The sequence below is a fragment of the Leuciscus leuciscus genome (genome assembly GCF_965113295.1).
Source record: "Leuciscus leuciscus genome assembly, chromosome: 9".
Lineage (NCBI taxonomy): Eukaryota > Metazoa > Chordata > Actinopteri > Cypriniformes > Leuciscidae > Leuciscus > Leuciscus leuciscus.
Window position 1 is genome coordinate 12,812,872 of NC_138733.1, and position 14,588 is coordinate 12,827,459.

The window sequence follows — 14,588 nt, forward strand, 5'->3', positions numbered from 1 at the left end:
GCATTTCCAGTAAAAACAGCTTTGTAAATGAAAACGGTAAGCTTTTGTTTGATCTAGTTTTGTTTAACATCAGTCTTGCTAGACTGAGGAGTTGTTGTTTCAAAAACATTACTTGATGAGGAGATTTTCCCGCCCTCTGTTCTCTGATGTTGTCGGTTAATAGTTTTGAGTTCAGTAGGTTTAGATTAGAGAGGTTGTTTTTTTTTTCTGTGCCTGAACACCGTTTTTCCTGCCGTTGAAAAACGTGGAACGGTTCCAAATTGGGCTCTGGATCCGGCACCAGCACCCTGTCATTGGAAAATGGGGTTTGTTTGTCCTCGTCGGCCTCTCCACTCTTGTCCATTTACACAAATTCGCCGGGTGATCGCATTTTTGTGTTTGCACATCTGTGTGTCTCCCTCTTGCACGCATGTCTCACTCTCGTTCCATCTGTCCATCTCTCCACCTGTGTGTAGAAACATAGCAAAGCAGACATTCCTAGAGACTTTACAGGACAACTTTATAGAGATGGACATACTGGCCACAGCTCGCCGCGACGGTGCTTACACTGATGGGTATGTTGCATGATCTGACCGCGGCTGCCGGAATCTGCTTTGCCATGCTGCATAGTGGTAGTGCACACTTGTTTCTCATTACATAGTGCAATTTGTAGAAATAACACAATCTAACATTTTTCATCACTTACTGTATGAATTTGCATGTTTTTTTAAACATTTTATTTTTGAACACCAAACTAACGACTTTTCTAATTAACCCTGAATGCATTAGCATTCTTTGCTAATGAATTGTTCATAAGGCCAAGTGCACATTACAAGACAGAAACCTGCTACCTTGATAGAAGTCACACAGGTTTGTCATGGCATGAGATGAAACAATTGTGATAGAATTATAATTTTGAGTGAACTGTCCTTTTAATAGCACTATCAGTGGGCACAATTTATTCTTAGAGAGTCTTATAGCCTCTAGTCTCGGTTCATGTTTGTGACATTTAAGGTACAAACGTAAAGGGATAGTTCCCAAAAATTAAAATTCTGTCCAAATTTACTCACCCTCAAGTTGTTCCAAACCTGTTTGAATGTTGAACACAAAAGAAGATATTTTGAGGAATATGGGTAACCAAACAGTTGATGGGCCCCATTGACTTCCATAGTATGAAAAAAACTAAAACCAATGGAAGTCAATGGGGCACATCAACTTGAGGCTGAGTAAATGATGACAGAATTTTTATTTTTGTGTGAACTATCCCTTTAATGCTAGTCTTTAATTGGACAGGACAATGAAAGAGAGACAGGAAATAAATATAGGGATGAGAGTTGGGGACAGTATCGGGATAGGATATCGGAGCATATTGGAATGTGTTCTCACAATTGCATACACTCTGAATCGTTTCGGTGAGACGTGCTAAGAGGCTACTGCCTTTGCCTTTTGTCAGAGTCAGACTTAAAACATGAAGAGGAGCCAGCTGAACAAGCTTCTGTCTTGTAGTGCGCGCTAGGCTTAAGAGTTTTTGTAAGTCTGTTCTTGTACCTCATTAGGCTAATGTGGTTTGTTTCTGAGTTTCCCCTCATCCGGTCAGTACAGCTGGACAGCAGTTTTCCAAGTCAGTGACTTCACCATAGATTACAACACCTGCTAACTAACTAAGCTTTTTCGAGCTACTGTAGCATCTCATTTCAAGAGAACTGGCCACAGTGAATAAGCTGTCCTGGTAATGTACATCCTGCAGTATCTCACAGCTTGACACATGCACCTTAAGGTGAATTAGAAGTCACTACGAGGGCTTGTATTAACAAGAGTCCACTGTGGTCACTCGGGCTGTAAATTAAATTTGATATTGATTCAAAATTTCGATATAACGCACCCCACGGGGCACAGTGTGTCTCGCTGCCAGCCAGCTCTGAGATGTGGCTATGGCAACAGCTTGGAAAAGTACTTAGCGACAGCAGTACTGACCAGTATGGGAACACAAGCCTACACACTCTACACACACTGTTTAACATGATGAGAAAACACTTATCACTCAGTGCTCTCCAACGGCCCATGTTTTTTTGAACATAAGCAACAGCATTTTCTGCGTCTCTGCAGACACTTTCTGTTCAAGCCTGGCGGGACCTCGCCCTTGTACTGCACAACTTCTCCCGGCTACCCTTTGACGTCCAGCACGGTATACTCGCCTCCACCCCGGCCCCTGCCACGGAACACCTTCTCACGGCCTGCCTTCAGCTTGAAGAAACCCTATAAGCACTGCAACTGGAAATGTGCTGCCCTCAGTGCAATCCTCATCTCCGTCACCCTGGTGTTCCTCTTGGCCTACTTTATTGGTAAGTTCACCATTCTGCGTCCTCATTCACCCTTGAAACTGAGTCAAAGATGTGACCGATATAAAAGATGGCTTATGGGTTTATTTTGTTTATTTTTTAACCCTTAAACGCATACAATTATGAAATGACGTTTCACTCATAGTTACCACAGGTAGAAAACAAAAGAATAGGAAGTTTCATCAGCAAAACTTGAAATGGCTCAGTGATTTACTGCAGAGCAAGTACTGAACGCAATCAATTATTAGCGTTACTGTCACTTGATGGTGGATCTGGTGAAGAAGCTGTCAGCGATAAAAATTTTGATTATGAAGATGTTGAAAATGATAGTTTTGAGAAGATCGCAAATATGCTAAATGCACTGGTAAATGAGCTCTGACGAGGACAGCGATGATGGTCTAAAACTCAAACTGCTCAAACTGAACCTGTCCAAGCTCCAAAAGGTAACAAAATATGCTTTATTTTGATTATTCTGTAATTGTTACTCTAATTTCAGGAGAGTTTTATATTATATTTATATTATTGTGACATGTAGAGATCCATCCGTGTTAGAAATAGATCCTGGTCGCTTAAGACCCGAATATGTAATAATGATTGGAATTCATTCACATTCATGCATTTAAGGGTTAAAACCAAAAGCTTGAAAGGGGTTTGCTACTCTTAGCTGGTTTAGCTGGTCTCCCATGATTGCTAAGCTGGTTTCCATCTGGTTTACCTGGTCTGCCAGGATAACCAGCTGACAGGACACGAAACGGTTTAAAAATTACAAATCAGACAAATCCTGACAAGTGAAAACCAACTTGGTGGTCAGCAAACTGTTATACTTGTTATATGTACTTGTTACTGTTGTCCTAAAGGCTGAAGCCTTTTTTTTTTTGTCATTTAAGCACTTCTCTGAATCCAATCTGCTGATGGTAATCAGTACATCTCCTCACTGAAAGAGACTGATATGACTTTTGTGTTAAATTTGATCTGTTTCCGCCTTGTGACAGAGTAGTGACGCATATAAAGATGTTGTATATGATTCACTTTTCAATCATTTGAAAGCTCAGCTCCAGCAGATTACTGTGAGCATTATTGATCTCTCGCATTGTTAGGACATTTCAATGTCCCACAACTGTATTCAGCTTGGTCAGTGAACCAAATCAATAATGGACAACAGATTAAGTGAGATATGATTGAGCCACAGCAACAGTTTGATTAGATTTTTCCTGCGTGGTTAAGATTTCTGTAGTTTAACAGTGGCCACATAGAATCAGTAACTCTCTGTGATGCGTTGTACAGTATGTACAGCTATATTAGTTCTGCACTATATTAGTCTGAACATAGACTATAAACATACCTGAACTTTACTGTGATGCAGAGTGTTACTAGGAGTCTGCTAACAATTCTGTTATGCGTTTCGTATAATCCCATGAAAGAAGTGGAATATCTGACATACATGTGAGAAGATAAGAGCTTGTCTATAGCAGTTCCAAATAAAGTGTGTCCATTCTTTCGAGGGTAAATCAATAATAAATGTTTTGTATAACCCAATATGTTTGAGAGGACAGCCTGAGATGGGTTTGCATAATATGTGTCTGCTTAGAATGTAAATTGTTCTGTGTAATCTAACACAGAGCCCGCAAAATGAAATAATACTTTTTGAAGGTGAAAATACTTTTTGTACTGAGGGGGTACTGAGTCATTTGCACAAGGTACATCCAAATGGAGATCTCACAGATGTGTTTTCATTATTAAAGATAAACAGCTTTCCACAGCTTAGGCACTGAGAATAAATATGCATTGCAACAGAACTAAAATGAGCTCTAATCATCCATCCATTCATCTATTTTTGGCACACAAAAAAAAAAAGTAATTGCTACCCTGTGATTCTCTACAGTGATTTGGAACCTAAATTAAAATTCTGTTAGCTGATAATGCTAATTGCTCAGCTTTGTTCAAAACGCTATTGGCCAGCCTACCTTTGAAGAATTTTAAGGTAATCATGTGTGCTTTGTTTGATGTACACTATTTATGTGGTGTGGAGTGACTGACCTTAGTAGCTGCTTTACGTAAAATGTTTTAAATCACTTTTATGAATCGTTTGGATTCTGCCTTAGAGGGTAGCATGTGGGTAGTATACAGTGTGGCAGCTTTCAATGTTTTAAAAGAGATCCGTGTTCCAAAAACTAGTATGCTGCCTACCTAGAATGCATCATAGATGTGCTTCAGGTGCAAAGGCATCATAGTTGTGCTTAAGTAGCCAAACAGTAGGCAGCAATGTCATGCTTTCTTCAAAGATGCCTCGTGTTGAGGTAGAATGCATTGGAAAAAATGTGTCATGCTATCTAGAGCTATCCTTGAAAAGACTGTCTAAAAAAGGCAACAGCTTATAGGAAGAAGCTCACTATGTTTTTGGAACAAAACTAGATACTATTGTCTACGTTAAAGGCCTAAGCACTGAGCTTAATGAAGTTGTTCTCGGAGTTAGCTGGAGGGCTAGTTAAGCTCTGACCTTGTTAGGAGCCCTGCAAAGCCCAACAAGCCGATGTGTCTTAATCACTTCATGTAATTACAGACACCCCACCCCATCCTAACCCTCTTCCAAAATCAAGCTCATCTCCCTGTGCACCTCAGGTAAACACGCATGAAACCGTAGCTCACCCTGAGAATCTGGGATTCAATCAACAACAAGGGGTCACATTTAATTAAAAGCTGATGAGAAAATATATTTAATTTCAAGTGCAATTAATTATGTAGGCCTGTAATTGGTAACTCTAGCTGTGTTGTCTAATGAACCCAATTAAACCTCCTGACAGATGTTTTTGACTTGCTGCATAGTTTTGCTATTTCCCTCCCCCTATTCTTTTTCTGTGTAGTTTGCAAGAACTGCTTCCTTGAAAGGAGTGAGATCGCAAAATTGGGATTCGTGTGCCATTTTCTCAGTGGTGGCATGCTCATTAAGAAGGTCATTATGTCCTCGGCATCTGAAGGTCATCAGCTTCCCTCTGTGTTCATTTCTTAGCTCGCTGGGCCCTCATTTTACCTCCCAACATGCAACCTCACTCATAGCCACAAGACACTCACTATAACTGTCTATTGACTTTGAAGTGACAGTCTTTTGTTTTCTGTCCCTTTTTTCTCCAGAATGACAACCAGCTAGATGTATTTTCAGTTCTACCCTCATCAAAGTATATTTTTGTAGTACATGTCATGTCAACCCAGGGTATTGTACTGTAAAAAGTACTGTTGGTGTTTATAGGTCTTATAGAGGTTGTGTGGTTGTGTCACTGCAACATTTTGGCTTGTGGTAGCCTACATTATAATGAAGAGACTTTTTTTGACCTAAATATGAATTACTTTGTAACTGGGAAGTTAGGTCACAGTCCTGCTCAGCCACCACAGTCTTCTTGAGCATAATACTTTGCACCAGGTTATCCCAGTGGAACTTTCTGTAGAATTAGTGTAGCATCTCTGTGGATAAAAATTGCCTTGTAAATTGGCAAGTTACAATTAACTGTCTGCCAAATCAAAGCTGTTTTATGAAGCCATTCTTGGAAAGTGCGTTCTCCGTGGCCAGGCTGGAGTGTAGATATTATTCACTCCTGACAGATTCCTGTAAGCTTCAGAGTGAAAGTGAAAAATGGCTTAAGACGTTTTGATCGACTAACTTACTGATGATGTGCATTTCACTGCCTCTCATTTATAGTCAACAGTCTGAACTTGAAGTGAGACCGGAGGAGGGCACATAGAAAAAAAAGGAAGTTCCACTGGGAGTTTGTGTGAAAAGATGAGGCACTCCTGACTGGGGAAACTTAACTCTCAAGAGTGCTCTCCAAAGTCTCACTGGTTTGTCTGCAGATTGATTTCACCTACATGTGATTTTTTAAGGGCTTAGAATCCATGTGTGCTCAAATAAAGCAATCCACAAAGACCTGAAAGATAAACTAAAAAAAAAAAAATCACTTTTCAAGAACAAACTCTTCACTGAATGAAGTAGTCTCCCTCAACAACCTTCTGTTTTAATCAATGTAAACTTCAAATTCCTACTTTTGCTGTGTGTAAATTAAGGGCACTCCTTAGACCTGTCATGTTGTTTATCTCTCTTTAGTTTGCAAAAGTGGTGTCTGGTACCTCCACACCTGCCTTTCTTTTTTTTGGATAAGTTTCTTAATGAAGATTCAGTCGAATATGAGATGGATGCCCAAAAAGGGCTAAAGATCTTGCACACCAGGATCTCTGCAGGAGGGGTGTCAGAGTAATTAGATGGCTAATGGGAGGACTGAGAGCTGCCGTGTTCAACGCTCATCCATTCAAGTGTCTAAGGGGAATTAATTAACCATATGCTTGCTAATGCGCCCTGTCCATTCTATGATGGATGAGCAAGAAATGGCATTTCTCAACCTGGGACTACCCTTCCCACAGATACCAGCACTGTCCTCTTTTTTGACCTGGGATAAAGTGTTTTTTGGAGGTAAATGTGGGATAGATGGTGTCTTTTGTTGTTGTCTGTTTCTCAGGAGGTGTTGCAAAGGTTTCAAACACAGAAGTGGAACAGTAATGAGCCTTGTGTTCCACTCAGACTGATGCAGTAGTTTGTTCAAGCTTTCTGCTTCCTAATTGGCTTGCACGAATCTGCCAAAGTGGCCTGCTAAAGCAGAGCTTGCAGGGTCGTTGTGTGCGTCCAGGCTTGCATTTCAGCACGGCTGCCGTTTTACTCTCAACAGGTCGTGGGGTCTTTCCACTTGCCGTTCCAGTGGGACCCTCATTAAAACCACCCAGTTTAGACCGCTTCCACCTGTCCCTGCTTTGCTCTCTACTCATGGAGCCTGAGTGACAGCTGAGAGAGAGAGAAAGAGACTGAGTGAGTTTGGATGATGGAAGAGTTTGGGCTAGGCAGGGGAACATATTTCATAAGCTGGACTCTTTCCAACGCACTCTGGAAATCATAGTTACCGGGACAGCTCGGACATAAATCATAATGAGGTTTGGTAGTGGGGGGTGGCCAAGAAGTGTGAGGTATTTTACATCAGAGCTAGACAGTAGCAAAGGGGTCCAGATGGAAGATGGGCCCCTTGAAGGAGCAATTACTTGGACATTTGGAATGACACCTAGACCCATGATGCCTTAGATTCAATTGTCCACCCCCACTGCCCATGCGCCAACTGCACTCTCCGCTTCCTCCCACAGAGCCACAAATCAACCAGTGTGCTGCAGAAAAAGAGAGTGAGCTAGAGGAATGCCTTACTCGATCTCGGGTGATGACAAACCAAGCCATCTGTCTCGTAGCGTGTCTGTCCGCCTTTGACACAGTCAATTCCAGCGGTACTGACGGGGGCGGAGGCGCCCGGTCGTTTGCATTTATATTGTCTCTCAAGACAGCCACGACTTTTTATCGCCTCCACAAATGCTCTCTTGCAAAAGTAACGGCAACATTCAGATCTTTCGTCAGAATGGTCCAAATCTGTCGGAATGCAATCAACAAAATGCGCGCCCTGCAATTTTCCAAATGGCTATTGATTAAGTAAGCTGGAAGATGGCCACTTTCATCCGCCATGGCAACGCCTGTCAAAGGCTTCATCGTTTTTCAGGCCACATTTTCACCGTTTAGTAAATGTGGGGTGGTTACCAAGTAATATGGCTTTAATTAATGGCCGAACATGCAAAGGGATGCGAAGCAGAACTCTCCCATTTGTCACGACTAGTTTGATCCGCACCGTGAGCCGTGCACTGGGCTTTTAAAACTGCCAATTTGATGCTTCTGGTTAAGCTAGGGCAAGCACATCTTTGCAGAATCTTAAGGATCATTGATTTTACAACATGTAAAGCAGGACAGAGGATATCCAAGCAAAGGCCCAATGAAGCAATTAGCCAAAGCTCTTTGTTTTTCTTTGAAAATGAATTCAGACACATCTTTCCCTCTGTAAACACCACTCCAGCCAATCAGCCCCTACTCAGTGAGGCATTTCCCTCTTAGTTTCATTATTAATGTACCCAACAGTCCCCCACCACCAACACTAATAAACAAAGTGCCTCCACTACTTTGTTCTATTTCTAGTTATGTTCTTTGCACAGTTTTATTTTGAAATAAAACAACACCCAACACCAGGAAATTAATTTTATGATGCTAAAAAATGTGTTGATGAATTGCTTTGTTTCTATGGAGTCTATGGAGTTTATCTGGTTGGACTTTTTTTTTTGTGTGTGTGTTTTTCACAGCACTTTATATACCTACAAAGGACTTGATAGTCAATTTTTATTTTTTTTTGGAATAGGGTGTGTAGGTTATGAGCATTGCCTTATGAGCATTGTCTCATAAACACCTTATTTGAAGTGGTACTGTAAAGTTTTTTTTTCCTTATTTTTGTTTTGGTATTCTTTAATCTAAGAATCTGCTGAATAATTTGAGTGTTCTTTCACACAAAAATCAAGATTGAGTGGAGGTCTGGTAATTATGTCAGCTATATGTTTCTTTCAGAAATGTTTTGACAGAAGAATAAATCATTCATTTAGACCTTTTCTCACCCTGATTGAGACAAGATATTTGCTGCCACACAAAACAAATACATTGTCACCTCTGCGAAATATTGAGTGGAGCGGAAAAGTAATTTTAGCACTGAATTGTCACTACGGGTTGTCAAGAGAGTGTGGCAGAGAAAGCCACTTGTGCTATTTGAAACTAGCTCTGTTCTTATGAAGGAGAAACGGGAACTCATGTAGGGAGACAACTGGAGCATAGGAAAGAGGCTCTAGATCATTTGTTTTATCTACTCCGACACTGCCATAGTCCACCATAGTTGGTGCTGACAGCAGTTGTCTTACATACTTTGGCTGCATCCCAATAGGTATACTATAAGTACTATAAGATGCATTATAAGATTATCTCATCCAATGGCACAATGGCACCCACATGCATGTGTCTGTTAAGTCCACAAGACTGTAGAGTGTCCCATTTTTAAATTTTAGGTTTTAGAAGGGTGCTCGCAAGCGCTCCCTTTGCAGCATATATACAACCTCGATGCTCACTTTTGCTAGACTTCTACCGGAGTCAAAACGGCATTACATCACGAAAGTGTAGACTTGGAGGAAGATCGCAAGCACTTAGGGTTTCATTTGGGACAGGACCTTTAACTTCCAACCATTGGTAGAGCCAATATTGCTAAATCAGGCTGGTCTGAATGCTCAAACAAAGCGCCTCCAAACCCCACAGTGTTTACACTTTTGGGGGAATAACCCTATGAATGACTTATAGTTGTCTCTGTATGTAAAACTTTGGTAACAAAAAATATTGTAACAGTTGCAAAAAACACAAACAGTGTTCGATGCATGTTAGTGAATCTGTCATACTGTTTTACCGCATACCCAACAGTGTGTGCTTTCCAATTACCAGTTAAGTACTTAGTGTGAATTGGTATGCAGCCCAGCTTCACAAACTTAATTGGATTCTTTGGTTATTTACATCATGTGCTTAGAACTTCCATGTCCACTGCGTAAGAAAGAGCTCCAAAGGCCTTTTGTTGGCATTTTATCTGCTGACTGAAGACTTCCAGGACAAGGTTTTGCCTGGCTAAGCTGGTCCTGACCATTCTTGTCCTGGTGATCCATCATGCCTGGCCCCTCCTTCCCCGTTCACTGCGCCATCAGAGTTCATCCCAATGGTTTCTTCTTTTGTTGACCTTGTGAAAAATCACTGTGCCTTCTGGTGCTGCTCATGCATTCATCCGTACCTCTTGTTGTGTTCCTGCTGACTTGATCATTTCCTTGTCTCTTTAGCCACTGGGGGTATTAGCAAGTTAATGGGGATGGAAAAAAAAAGTTGCCCTATGGGCTCTGGCTTTTCTGTCTTTGGGTTGTTCAACATTTATTTGTTTTTTATTTATTTATTTTTTTCACTTAAGGGACAACTTTTAGTTATTGTTTGTTTACAACAAATGCACCTGTGAAACATACACCAGTTATTACTGGTGCTCAATTATTATTTATGTTTCTTATTATCGATCTTCAAGCAAGTTTTTGCTGCTTAACATTTTTGTGGAGATCATGATTTTTAATCTTTGATGAATATAAAATTCAAAAGAACAGCATTTATTTGAAATAGAAATCTTTCTTACTGTCACTTTTGACCAATTTTTTTTTTTTGTATTACTTACCCCAAACTTCTGAAGGATTGTGTGACACTGAAAACTGGGGTAATGAAGCTGAAAATTCAGTTTTGATCACTGGAATAAATTATAGTTGAAAATACTTTTACAATGAAAACAGTTTGTTTAAATTGTAATAATATTTCACACTATTGCTTTTCTTTCCAGTATTTTTAATCAAATAAATGCAGCCTTGGTGAGCAGAAGAGAGTACTGTATATACTTTATACTGTATATACACAACTTATATATGCCATATATGCAGTTTACCTACATATTGCTATATTACATAAAACTTTGATCTTTAATTGATAATTAATGAATGTCCATTCTTAATTTTTTTTTGTGACCTACACAGGTCGTTGCTGTAAATGACTTGTTCTCAGTCAACTTACCTGTATAAATAAATAAATAAATAAATCCAACAACAGCGATGACATCATATTTGCATATTAATCTGTAGTCTGCTGTGGTTCTCTTGGTGCTCTTAAACTCTGCCAAAGATTAATCAAGTCAAAATATATTTGTTTTCTTACAGCCTTGGTTTAATTACCCCACAGCCTTCAGGATGTTAATTTTCTGATGCAGTGTCTATAGTATTCCTTAGTGAATCTAATTTAATTACTCTAATGTACAGCAAGGCACATGCTCAGGAATCACTGCTCCAACAGACGTAAATTTACCATCTGGTGCCGCTCTTTCTCTTGCAGCCATGCACCTCTTTGGACTCAACTGGCATTTACAGCCAATGCAGAGGCAGATTTACCAGCTGACGGAGGACAACACGAGTGGCCTTCATCTGCCCACAGATCTGGGCTTGCCGCCTCTGGGCAACACGGGTCTAGAGTTTCCGGATCGAGGAAGCAAAGACGATGGTATGTCCAAATCTTATGGTTTAAAGCAGAGTCCTGCAACGGGTCGGGTACCCGCATGAAAGTGGCTAAAACGGGTGGATTGTGACATTCCTAAAATTCACGGGCGGGGACGCGGGCGGATAATGAACTCCTTGCGGGCAGGTAGCGGATGAAAAAATGTGCAATATTTTGTATGTCTAAATTACCAGCATTACACATACGCAAATATGTGTTTTAGTCAGGCCATCCTTAAAAATATTCTTGTTTGCCGTAACCCGACCGACCCTGTCAATTTAGGACCGACCCAATTTTATTTTTTTCTCCCCTTTTAGTCCGACCAAGTTGCGACATTAAATTTATCTGTACTGTAGGCTAATAGGCCTATGTGTTGTAGCCCAGTCATTAAAAAACGATTTAGTTTCATATTCATGTTTAAATAAAATAATATACTTTTTTATTTTTTTATTTCATGTTGATTATATGAAAAGTGAAAAGCATGAATAAGATAAGATGATCCCGAATATCGTGAGACAAATGGAGTGGCCAGACATGATTTTGACCACTTCATTAAGTTTGTTAAGCCTTTCTTTAAAGTGAATTTCGTTTTGTATTAATTGTATCTTCATTTTAATCAATGTTTCATCTACCAAATTCATGGATTTAATAAATAAGTAAATATAGCAGGCAGGCAATATAATCAGGACACGGCCGGAGGCGCCCGCGCGTGAACTGATCGTCTCTTAAATGAACCGAAACTCATCGTATAAGCTAGGCTACTTGCCTCACAGACCTGAGAAATAGAAAGCATGAAATGTGTACTTTTAAACAAAACAATTCAAAACGAATGAAAACAGACTGTTCTCTGCTTATAATCCGTATGAAATGTGCATTTCTCTCTGGCGCGTTCACTACTGTGAAGATCGCGAGTCAGCATCGTCATCTTTGACACAGAAAACACTTGCTTATTAATAAACAATTGAAATGTCTCATTGATATATTTGACAGGCCTATTAATAATCATTACTTTTCCCAGTTCTTTGTGACAGCTTTTAGGTGCGTTATTGGCAGCGCACCCTTATGTTACATGAACGCGTCACCTGTGTGGTTTATCGCGGGCACGGGTCGGGTAACGGGCCAAATTTTAACGGGTCTGGGCGGGTGCGGATTTAATTTTGATATTATCACGGGTGACGGGTCGGATCTGGTGCTGAACTTTGCGGGTACGGGCGGGGGCGGGTCTCCAAAAATGGACCCGTGCAGGACTCTGGTTTAAAGTCAATATGAAATCACAAACGACTGTTTACTTTTCAAATGCTTGTTCTGGGTGGTTTTGCGTATGTGTCATTGTTATTCTGGCGTTATTCGCATTTGGATTTGGCTTTATTCTACACTGGGGGAAAAAAGTGGTGAGGAAATTATTTCCACTCAGAAATTGAAGTAAATTTGTAAATTACAAACTATTACATGCAAAAAATTTAAGTAGAACGACTATAATAGTCTTTTCTTGTTAAATGTACTCCAATAATCTTTATATAGATTTTTTACAGTAAAGCATGACATGTCCAGTTAACAAGTTCTGCCCTAAGTTTTTTGTTCACTTGTATAAATGGATTGTGAATTCTGTTTCATGTTGACTTCTTTGAGATTGGTTAAAAAGCGATCCTTATTAGGATGCAGATAAATAGCAGCCCTGATGCAAAAAAGGCAGCAGCTCGACAAGTTTGGTTGGAAAAAAATAAGAAGTTCTTTCAGCCTTGATTAACCTTAAACTTTTTTTTTTTTTTTTTTTTTGGGGGGGCCAAGCGTTTGAACTCATGCCCTTCAGTCATCTCATATCCGACAACACATTCCAACATTTCAAGCTAATTTCCTGCCAGATTCACATGAACTCATCTCCTGCTAATTTCGCTCCGCGCTGGCCAGTATTATAACGTCTTATTTTTGATTTTCAAAGGATCCAGGATTATTTGTCAGCCAGATCCATGCTGTGACCAGTCTCAGTTGCTTGCCATGAGATCTGCATTACAATCCAATGAAAGTTGCAGGGAAAATGGGAAGGGTATTATTTGTTCCTGGAAGAACGAATGGCACAGCTTTAGGGATTGAGTATCCAGGGGCTCAAGCCAGATTAGAACTTGCCCCATCCAAAAAGCCATGCATTCCTTTCATCTCCAAGACTGGACAAGAGTTTTCCTGGCAGCGGAAGAAAGCAGACACTAACCCCCACGGTCAGGAGACAGAAGTTCGTACAGTAGGAAAAGTTTGCTTTTTGCCGTGAGCACTACCCATATTTAGCCATTTGATTTGCCACAGGCCTCGGACAAAAGGTGGGAGATCAGACCATTACCATATAGATGAGTCACCGAAACGTCTTTTTTCATTTAGCAGCTGGCAGAGAGGGAGCGAGCAAAACCACAAACATGGAGGCCGTGGCGGTTCCTCCGTTTGAGTGACATCTGCGGCTGAGGGGAAATCAATAGGCCCGGCTTTTTAATTCTGACTGTCGGAGTAACATTGTCATCAGGAACACAGCAAATCAATCCAGCATCACTGTGCTGTACATCCCTGGTATTAACTTAAATTAACACTGTATCAGAGAGGTTTTCTGTGTCTAGTTGCACATCAGTTCATCTGGAAAGTGCCAGTGAGACATTGTTTAAACTCATGCATTAGCCATACTTTACTCATTGCTCCATGCACCAAACTTTACCAAGCTTTACTCTTTGGGCACTGTGATTGGCCATCTGTGGGTGAATGTTTTTTCACCCCAAAATACTAAAAATATATTCTTTATAACATTGGTTCTCAACTGGTTTGGCCATGGGACCCACATTTTCCCATGGTCATTGAGCCTTGACTCAAATTTTTAAGATCCAAGCAAATTTATTTCTCAAAAATTTCTTTACTTTCCCACTTAAAGTTCCTATTAACGTAATACAATATTTTTTATTATTATTTAAACTGTTCTTATTTAAATCATCACAAATTAAAGGCAGTATGAGAAATACTGACATATTGTTAATTGGTTGATTTTATTGGCCAAATGATTATTTTATTTTTTTGTATTGTTAAACATCTGGTCCTAATAGTCTTAAAAACTTTGTATTCAAGCTTATTTCTTTCTTTTTTCTTTAATTTTGTGTGAAATAATACCCGGTCATGTTCTCAACAAGTTTTGCAAGTTCGGCCAATGGCGATATGCCATTGAATTTTCTCAAGATGTGTAATTGCGACTGATGTGGTAATGCGTTACGTGGAGGTGGTAAATTGGAAGACGGGAAAGCATGTCCTGT

The 14,588-nt window shown here is 40.1% G+C and overlaps 1 protein-coding gene across 7 annotated transcripts in view; it reads left to right on the top strand.

Moving 5' to 3' along the window:
* The window catches only part of tenm4 (teneurin transmembrane protein 4), a 247,006-nt gene that overhangs the window by 132,239 nt on the left and 100,179 nt on the right, over nt 1-14,588 (top strand). For 4 of the 7 annotated variants that reach the window (XM_082181143.1, XM_082181144.1, XM_082181146.1 and 1 more), the window contains 3 exons: nt 456-554; nt 2,086-2,321; nt 11,152-11,316. In XM_082181143.1, the coding sequence (XP_082037269.1) occupies nt 456-554; nt 2,086-2,321; nt 11,152-11,316 (500 nt within the window). The remainder of the gene's footprint in view (nt 1-455; nt 555-2,085; nt 2,322-11,151; nt 11,317-14,588) is intronic. The other 3 variants (XM_082181145.1, XM_082181147.1, XM_082181149.1) reach the window with 1 other exon arrangement.